We start from the raw sequence: 10,324 nt of genomic DNA, 5'->3' as shown, positions 1-10,324 counted from the left end.
TCACGATGTTTTGTTATGATTAAATTTAGATGCAATGCATGGTGCATGGTTCTTGAGAATAAATCAGTTTCCCAAGGTTTTTGTGGGAAGTCAAACATTTATCATGTAGAAGGTATCTAAGGACTCATTATTGTCTGACTTCTTACAACTTCTAAACGTCTCTTCGTCTTTGTCTTTGACTTCTTACAACGTCCAAACGTCTCTTGTAGGGTTGCCCATACCTCTTATGCAAGATTTGCTTTCTTACGAGTGCATGGGTCATATGACGTTTCACCGTGAATTAAGAATTCGTAACATGGATATTCCTCTTATGGGCTAAATGCAAGAATGCGCTATTCGAGAGAATGAGTTTCATTAATGGTAGAAGATAAATGAAAATTTCAAAACCACAATGCGCTTAGTATTTAAATAAAGTGAAAGTAAATTACTGTACAATTTTTTTAAAATAAAATAAAATATGGTGATTCTTTATAGTGCTAATTCGCACAATGTATAAAAAAACAATATCTGTGAATTGGTGGTCGGTCGAGACAGAGAGGATTGGAAGAATAATCGAAAGTAATACAAAAATCCCAACATTCTTCTACACCCATCTCTCAGCTGAAAGGGCAGAGCGTCGATTGACCCCGCTAGGGATTTTTTTCTGGTCAGAAATCTGATAATTTCACCCAAATTGTTAGAATATATTCTTGATTTCGTCTATGGAGGTTCCGATCAGAAAATGCGCTCGTGTGTTCATGTGTATATTGGCCGCTTCGGCGGCGTCGTTTCGAACGGCGTCCACGACCCCAGCTGCTTGTCACCCTCGTGAATACAAAACCTTTATTCACGATCTGAAGTCCCAGTGCCCGTTTTCGACCCGTTTGTATCTTTCTGCGATCCAGGTAATTATGTGGTTTTAATTTTGGTTAAACTAATTTGAAATGTGCTATATGTGATTTATGAATTGTTTATACGTTTTTTTTTATTCTTACAAATTTGTTTTATTTCTTGTTTCGTGTTTTCATTTCGAATAATTGCTGGTATTATTGGTATTCAGCTTTTTATATTACCTAGACGGCTAACTCCGCAAAAGAGCTCTTTTCTTTTCTTTAAATGTGTTGGAACCCATTTCATTAAATGTTCCTTTTTGGGATGCCATACTTAGGTATGTAGAGAAAAGAGGACATGTGAATTTGAATGATTTTTCATGTCACAATGAACTACCAAATGGCTTCTTTTATGAGTACTTCTTGGATGGGGTTTTATGTCGATAAACTCATAAACCAAACTGCGTTAAAGTATGTTTATATTAAAATTAACTAGGCAAAAGATCAATATTTGTAAGCTTTGTTGGTATTTTGCATGATCCTCAATTTTATCACAATCCAAGCACGCAATAATGCAATTTTGACAAAGTACATGTACCGTTGGTGTCATTTGATTCTAAATTTTCTTAAACTGATTAATTACTTTCAACCCACCAAAAAATTGGAACTTGAAAATTAATTTCTCTAACAGTAACTCATGCATCAATGGGTGATTGGTCTATGATTTGAATGCTAAAATGAATTTTAGTCTAGATAGGCAATTATACGATTCACAAGTATACCATGATATGCTGATTTTTACTAAGGTGTTTATTGACGATAATAATAATGGGTCTATTATGGATGTCATTATGACAGTTCTTGCTCGTTCGGACCGTGGGAATGGCGTCCCAAGTCTCAACTTAGAGAGGAAATAGAATTTATGTATGTCTATTAGGCTATTAGATTTTTCCTTTTTTTCATTATCATATTGAGATATTCCAAAGATTTGACTATTATTAATAAATTTATTGTTGCATATGAAAACACACATACTTACCACTGTTTGCCAACATTGAAGCAAAATCTAAGATTCTACCCAAAATATCTAGTCATCATCATCATACGATAAAAAAATAACCGTGTCCATAGCCTACCATTCCCTCATAAGAATTTCAAGAAAGTTAAAAGAAAAAAATCATTGGACGTGGCATATAACATTTGAACAATAGTAAAATTTTAGGCTCACCTTTCCAAAATCCCAAATGATAAAGGTGGCTGCTACCGCCATGATCATTGTCAATCACAGGCTCTTAAGTCTTAACACAGTTAGATTGTATTTGCAAGCAAAAACAATAAATAAAGTTTGAATTTAAAATTCTAATTTCTACCGTTATTATTATTTGATCTTAATTAACAAAATTAATCTTTGTCTATGAATGAAAAGCTCTCTCAGCCGGTCAAACGGTTGCGATAGTTTTGACATAAAATTTTGACGGAAAATCGCTGATTTGTTTGAATGACCGGAGTAGAAGTTTACAAGCAAAAGAAGTGACATGATTTCAAAAGAACCAAATTATAAATACGGAAGCAAAAACTCTCTGTCGCAAAGAAAAGTGGTTGATACAATTGAGTATTCAAGTAATTTGGAGCTGATGGTACTAAGACATCAATAGAAATTTGTTACATCCAACGAACATGTCAAAAAAATTGTTTTATAACAAGTATGAACAGACTTACATATGCCCTCTACGTAACACTTCCACCTTTAATTCCTCTCTCCCATTAAAAACTATAATTTAAGCTCCAAAGAAAGGGTGTTATCTTAAAGGTTTTTTTAAATAACTTTTTGATCAATTAACGATTGTAGTGAATTTAGCCAGCTAAATGGTATTTTCGTTATCCTGTCTTTCATAACAAAGCCTTTTGAATCATATAATTCTTAAAATTACCATTTAGCTTCCCATCATGTGCAGATGGTCCGTTTGCTGTCTGAAAGTAGCCATGAATATATTTGTTTGAGTGAGGCCAGTCATATGACTTAATAATGGTTTGATCCTTTTGTCAGTTTTTGGAACTCAACGCTCTTACTGAATGTAAAATTTATGTGCTGGCAGCTAAACTGCTGCCATAACTCTTCTCTTGTGTTGCAAACTTCAATTCCCCGTGTAACTGCAATAATAGAAAGACTATCTATCATAGCATAACTGTGTATTGCTGTTAATTCTTTATAAATTTTGCCGTTTTCATCTGATAACTCTTTACATTTTTAATGCGGCGTGCTTTTGGATGTTGACCATAATGGGATAGCTCTAGTCAGTCTTTGCGTCACTTCTTCATTGTTCAGTGTAAAAACTCTAAGTGAATGCTCCTATGTTGTTAGATGAAACAAGGGCCAGAAAGATTGAAGACTTATTTGAAAAGGGAAGTAATCAAATTTATGAAATCTTTGTAAACTGTTGATCGATGTAAGATACTAATAATGGATTCAGTGCCTTAAACTGGCCAACATGTATAAATCAGATGGAGTAACATAAAAATAATTAAATACCCCAACTGAAAATTGCATGCAGCTTAACATGATGAAGGCTGATCTAGCTGTCCATTGCATTCAGAGACTGATACATACTGTCCTACAGCTTTTAATTGGCAAATAGATTATCAAATATGCACCTTTAGATGGCTGTTCAATTTTTTATTCTGGTTACATAGATGACTACATGTTATTTTTCAGCTAGCATGTCATGCCTTGACCATGAAAATGGTTCTCCGTTGAGATTAATTTTGTCATTGTAATACTTTCTTCTTGGTTTTCAAAAACATTATCTTTTTACATTACCTGACCTATCAATAAATCTACCTAGAACGCTTATTTTCATTTTGTTTGGTTTGTCGTTTTGGTAGATGAGACAACTTTTGACATTTAGGAAAATTTAATACATGTTCTTCCAGAAGTGGAGATTCAGTGTTATTTCTGTTATGTTGCAGTGTTTATTTTTGCATTAGACCTGTAAATGTCGTTTTTCCTGACTCCTGCATTATTCCTTCCAAATATAATTTTTATATTGATGTTAAAACTGATTTATCGAAATTATAAATTTTAGCTTGCAACTATGATGATAAATAGCCAATATTGATGGTTCAATGATGGTGATCAGTGTTAGTGATGGTATAGGGTGATTGTTATGTGCCCAAGTTTGGGACCGTGTTATGGGTAGTTTGACAGTGTAATTTCCTAGTTTGGAATAAGATTCTTGCCGTTTTGATTTCCGACCTTAACAACCCATCATTAGTTGAATAATCGGAGCTCGTGAAAACAAGAGAACCACCCTATCTTGTGAAATGAACTTTTTATTGATATATCTCTCAATGAATAATTCTTCCTACCGAGTTCATACATATAACAAAGATGCAATTCAAATAAACTGAACGAAAATCCTACCAATTTTAAGAGAGATGCTGAAATCCAAAAAACAAGAAAATAAATATTCTTATTAACTAAGGAAAAAATCATCTTGCTCCTCAATCTACAGTCCTGAATTTTCCATGAGTGAAACCTTGATAAACTTTGGGCTTGAATGTTTCGTTCTCTAAATATCGTCCCACAATCTCTCTCAGCCCACTTCTTCTTCATGGCTCATGACAGTGATGCTGATGAATATGCTTGCAAGCACTATTGTTTTGTGATTGTGAACGTTTTGTTTCAACTCATAATCGATTTTGGTTTGTTGCATATCTATTTTGCGGAGTTCTGATTGATATTCTTTATTTTTTTGTTTCTATCTTTCATGTGCATTATTTTTCATTGAAGGTGGATGGAGAATTGTTTGAAAGTGTGATGAGCTCCAGTCAAGAGAATGTATATACTGCTGTTCTGTATTATGCTTCATGGTGTCCTTTCTCTAGCATCTTTCTGTCAAAGTTTTCTACTCTCAGTTCTATGTATCCGCAGATTAAACACCTAGTGGTTGAACAATCTTCAGCCATTCCCAGGTGAGTGACTTTACCTTACGATGATTCCTTACATCTCCCCCGTCACCCACCAAAAAAAACTGCTGGTTTCTTATGACATGAACCAATCTTAGAATGAGTGTTGTTCAGATTAGATCATGGCATCTGTGTATTTGTATCCTGGTAATAACATGGTGTCCAGGCCTACTTGCAAAATGACTAGGTCTAGATCTCTCTTTGCTGCTGTCAGTTATATCCAGTAAAGGTTGTGATAACATAGGATACTATTAGTTAATTCTTATGCATCATATAACGGCCCTTTGTTTGTGACATCAGGTGCATTTTCTTCGCTTGTAATTTGGATTGATAGCACTTAACTCCTCTGAAATATTCTTTTGACCCAAATTTATTGAAGGGCTAAAAGTTATTCGTAGGAGTGTGGACATCATTGAATAGTGAAATATCTTTTATGTTTACCATACTTAAGCATGCCTTGCATGAGTGCACACAAAAGCCTGCACACCTGTGGAAGGTTTATAACATGTTCTCTATATTCAATTCTCTACCCTTTGCATAAGCTTAACTTGCTTGTGCGTCTTTTGCAGTATTTTTTCTAGATATGGGATTCACAGTGTACCCTCGCTTCTTATAGTTAATCAGAACATGCGATGGAAGTATCATGGTCGAAGAGATCTCGTGTCTCTTGTCAATTTCTACAAAAGAGCTACAGGTATCTCCCCTGGTTTAAACTTGTTATCTAGTTGTTGTACGATACTTGTGACCCACTGTTCTGGTAAAACTATCCAGTGTGCTTGCACATTTATGCTTCCCTCTTCTATCTAAATCCAAGTTGCATAAACAATCATAGCCTAACTGCACCATGGGAAATTGCTAAGTTGAAATACTCATCTCCTGAACTTTGTGATGGCTATTATGGTACATTTAATCGATCTGCTGATGTTAAGTTTTATTCACCATCAAATCTTCATCATTACCTTTTTTTCAGCATGTTATATATTTATCTATAATTGTTGGGTTTCATTGGTTTTTTAAAATGTTCATTTTTGTGTGCATAGATATGAGATTAACTTTCTACTGGAACTGTGCATTGCTTTAGATTCATTTACGTGCACCTTCTTCTGTTGGTGTGTCAAAAGGGCACAAGGGTGGAACCTATGGGTCTTGCAAATATGGGCAAGACTTGATTTCCCTTTTCGCACTGGCCTTGTGTTTGTTTCATCCCTTGGTCTCTGTTTTGTATAAACTTATTTTCAGTAATACATGTACAGTTAGTTCTATGGTGTAAAATATTTCTTTCCGAGTTTTGGGGAAAAAAATATTGCTACTCTTCTAATTTCTAATTTATTTTTATTTTCCAAAGGGTTCGATCCAGTAGTGGTTATGTTTGTAGATAACTCATGCAGCCCAGCAAGTAATCAGAATATTTTCAGGCCCTGGAATGAAGGGTCAGTCACGGAAATAATATGGAGGGAATTGTATCTTGTACTTTCTGTAGTATTTGTCCTGTCAAGGGCTATCCTTTATTTCTTTCCAGAGATTGTATCTCGCATTACAGAACTGTGGGTCGCAGGCATTCCTCACTTAAATTTGGAAATTTTCGGAGAGTCGAGGCAACTTTTAGGGCGTGTGTTCCATTTGATTGATGTGAAGAGAATTTGGAGCGATTTAGAGGCGTGCAAAACTAGGAACTTCCATGAAGGAGCTAGGAATGCTCGGGTTTGGGCGTCGTCCCTGGCATCCGTTTCCTTAGGAGAGACATCTTCTACAAGAATATTTCCTTCAAGAGACTTGTAAACTAGTCTTGTGTACCTTTTACCCTGAATCACGGTAAGGTGGAACTTATATTATCCGATTGTAAGAAGTGACCATTAAAGATATACTTATTTGGGATCCCTTCTGTTCCTGTTTTTAGTAATTATTTTTCCACTCTCTTATTTTAAGCTTTAGCTCTTACGTCCATCTTATGGAGCATAACCGTAGAAAGGTGTGGTATAAAGTCCGAAACACGTCCCTGTCGGTGTGTATTATTCGGTAGTACATGTTTTAAATTATACTTAGTTCAACGTATCCTCCTCGATTTGCTAATACCTAACTGGTTGCAGTGCGGTTGGATTATAACAATTATACTCGTGTACTTCATTTCTGATTAAGTCTGGTCAGAAGATAGATGCTCTCTGCAACTTAGTTGATAATATTCTTTGAGCAGTCTGACTTGATCCCGTGGTTGAAAAAACCTGTAAATATTAAAGATAAGCGGCTTGATCCTGAAACAACTCGATGATGTTATTTTTCAATCAGCAAACTTAGAATAATAAAAATATTTTAACAATTTTTCTCTTTTTTGGTCATGACAAAACCAAAGTTCGAAATTTACGCAAAAATGATTAGGTGATAAAGATTAATCAAAACAAATTTATTTCATTAAGTAAATGAAATATTATAGGTACATTGCATAAACAAAATCATATTACACATACAGAAAGACAAAACATAATCATCTTATCTTCTGAAACTTGATCCACCACTACTGCCTCATCCTTTCTTCATTCTTTCTTCATCTTCTTCATATCTTCTCCTTTCATCAGCTCGTTTTGATTCTTCATATCTTGATCTCTCTACATGCCGCTTCTTCTCTTCAATATTCTCATAGTCTACCATTTCCGCCTTTTTGGCATCACCATTTTTCATATAATCAAGTATTTCCTGAAACTGGCTGCTGAGGGTGGTTTGAAGATGATCTATCTATTGGTCTATATGTTGCCTTAGTTGGGTCACTTGACCGAATAGTTCAACATTCATGTTTACTTATTAATTCTTGAGTTTGAGTTGATCGACGGTCAGAGAATAACATTGTGTGCTGATGGGGCTAATGACCTTGAGAATTTGAGCTATGAAGTTGTCTAAAGCTATAGTCTGTGCAAAGTGTTTGGCTTCTAAAGTACTTAGTTACTGAGCGACGGTATGCAACTGATCCAGTAATTGACAAGGTAGAGGATCTTCAGGCTCATTGTCCTCAAGATATGACCGTTGAATTTGTTGAGAAGAAGAACCATGCTTGAACATGCTCCGAAGACTCGAATGGCTAGAAGATGAATGAATCATTATTCTTCATTGGTTTGATGTGATGGGATATCCTCATCTAATTCAAGGGAACAATCTCCAAGTGATGTTGAGTTTTCAGCTATTTGATCTTGATTGGGCCGCAGAACAACTGCTTATTCCATCAATTCTGGTCCAGTTTGGACCTGATCAGCTTATGCGGTGAACTACCATTTCCTTGCCACTCGTATTTTCAGGTAAACGATCTGAGCATCAATTAACGGTTCGCAGACTGGAGTGGTTGGCATAGACTTAAGATTTAATTCTTCCTTCGCACAGCACATTCCTACTCAGTGGTTTGATCTTGGAGCATTTGAGAAGAAGGGTCTATCTTCGATTGATCAATCTCAAACTGTGATAAAGATCTGACAAATTCATCAACAAAGATTAATGGAATCTTTGGGAGTTCTTCAGTCTAATTCAGTCTTGGCAGAGAAGATGGAAGAACTTGAGCAATGGTTAAAATAGAATAATCAGGTTGAGTTATACTTTCACCCACGTCTGGAGTTTGAGAGAGAAGAAGTTGGCCACCGGTCTGTTTAACCTTAATAATCGACCCAAAAGCCAATAGAAAGGTGACTTGCTATTATTTGAAGATATTTGTTTAATTCAATTGTTGTACTTTCGTAGTTCATAGGTTCGTATTCTAAGATTTCCTTGTACAAGTATATGATTATTACTACAATATTTTCATTTTCGAATTGTGAAATGAAAAGTTTCGGTTTGTTTGCTTGCGTTTCCAAATTTTTTAAAATCATCCATTTTTTTGTTTCTCAAATTTTTGAATTAAAGATTCCATGTTGAAAACATTGCAAATTACAATGTTGCGTTTTGTTTTCTGTTCTTCTAAAAAATATGTTGCCTTCTGTTTTCATATATAATGAAAAAAATAGAAATTTTTAGGGAAAAAGGGAAACCCGTTTATTGGTTATCATGTTTAAAAAAAAAATACGAGGTCCATCTATATTTTTCAAAAGAAAATTATAATTGTTTTAAAAAATTGACAAAAAATTGTGTGAGACGGCCTCACTGGTCGTATTTTATGAGACGAATATCTTATAATTACTTTTTATTGTGAATATCGGTATGATTGATCCATCTCACAAATAAAGATCCATGAGAACGTCTCACAAGAGACCTACTCTGAAAACTTTACCCTACCTTCAGCTAAAAATTGTTAGGCATAAACAAATAAGATTTTATTTACTAATAATAAATTAGCTGGAATAGTCAATCAAGAAAGGTGATTAGGCCTTAATCTATAATTCTTGGTCTGAGAAGGACCGCCATTAAAGCAGTTAAACTTCATGGGTTTTGATTGCCGTCTAAGAAGAGTATTCCTTAACGATAAATTAATGCTGTGTTTGACTTTTTTAAGTCATCCATTTGCTAATTTAGATTAAATAGATGTTGACATCAAGAAATTTATATTTTTATCTTAAATTGACAACTATTAAATTAATATTTTATAAATATACTAAAATCTTACGAGCCCGGAAGCTTGAATCTTGATTCCTGAAATTGAACTCAAACAAACCAACTTCGAGGGTTGAAGTTAACGTTTATCCGATACCAAACTCGAATTACTGTTTAACAATATTGAATTGCTTGCATGTCAAGCTTGGTACTGTGAATCTTGTTAATGTGGACTAAAAACTCAACGTGGTAGGAAGTAAGCAATCACGTATTAGTGTTCAAACCAATAAACCAGCACTAGATATTTTGCCATTTGTTCTCATCACAATGAATAACTTGCGTAAAAAAATAATAAAATGAGATGTAAGGCTAGCATTAGCTTTCTCTGAGTAAACACCGACTCCAATATTACATAATTCTTGTCAACTTTCGGTATGACATAAAAGTAAGAAATCTTGGCAAGAATGCACAAATTATCTATCATCTAGTATTTCCTCGCCAATCTCAGTCTACCCCATTTCACTGTAACCAGTATACTTTCTAGCATAATATTGTGTTTTTCTCTTCCTTTTTGCGTTATATTTAAGAAGATCAACTGAAAAACATACATTAACATTGTTCTCACAAATGGAATGAATTTCTTGGGCAACTGATCAGTCTTGAGTGTCTACATCAGTCTCATGAGAGATCATAGCACATGCATCAACTTACACATTCAAGTGCTTGAACCCAAGAGCTAATTTCAAATAAAACTGCTCACCATTAACCTAATCAGTATGCCACAAGCTGAGTTCAAACTCTAAAAGTACATTGATTTTCACATAATGCATACCAAAGGCATATGCACATTGTTAATAGAATCCTCCTACAATCTTCAACAAGTGTAGGCTTTAAAGTTTGGATCATAACAGACACGACCCCGGTTGTGGCATGACGCTCTGCATCATTGAGCTAGCATTGAGCTAACCAAAACAAGTTATTTGATAATCAAAAGACCAGGTGATCTCACCTCTACCTTTGAGATAAACAAAGACATTAACGAGGAAAAA

At 34.7% G+C, this 10,324-nt stretch overlaps 1 protein-coding gene across 1 annotated transcript; it reads left to right on the top strand.

Annotated features, from left to right (window-relative positions):
* The first annotated feature begins 501 nt into the window (after positions 1 to 501).
* Positions 502 to 6,686, top strand: LOC140981024 (5'-adenylylsulfate reductase-like 5). Its single transcript, XM_073447236.1, has 4 exons — positions 502 to 884; positions 4,600 to 4,781; positions 5,345 to 5,469; positions 6,121 to 6,686. Exons 1-4 carry the CDS (start codon positions 702 to 704, stop codon positions 6,552 to 6,554), a joined length of 924 nt encoding a protein of 307 aa, XP_073303337.1. The 5' UTR covers positions 502 to 701; the 3' UTR covers positions 6,555 to 6,686.
* The last annotated feature ends 3,638 nt before the right edge of the window (positions 6,687 to 10,324 follow it).

This window comes from Primulina huaijiensis, chromosome 7 (assembly GCF_012295235.1).
Source record: "Primulina huaijiensis isolate GDHJ02 chromosome 7, ASM1229523v2, whole genome shotgun sequence".
NCBI lineage: Eukaryota > Viridiplantae > Streptophyta > Magnoliopsida > Lamiales > Gesneriaceae > Primulina > Primulina huaijiensis.
This window is presented reverse-complemented; position numbering and strand designations above follow the sequence as displayed.

Excerpts from the sequence above, each read along its gene's own strand:
- LOC140981024 (XM_073447236.1), top strand. The coding sequence starts at position 702 with ATGGAGGTTCCGATCAGAAAATGCGCTCGTGTGTTCATGTGTATATTG. Across the intron at positions 885-4,599 it reads TGTATCTTTCTGCGATCCAG|GTGGATGGAGAATTGTTTGA; the intron begins GTAATTATGTGG and ends TTTTCATTGAAG. Across the intron at positions 4,782-5,344 it reads CAATCTTCAGCCATTCCCAG|TATTTTTTCTAGATATGGGA; the intron begins GTGAGTGACTTT and ends CGTCTTTTGCAG.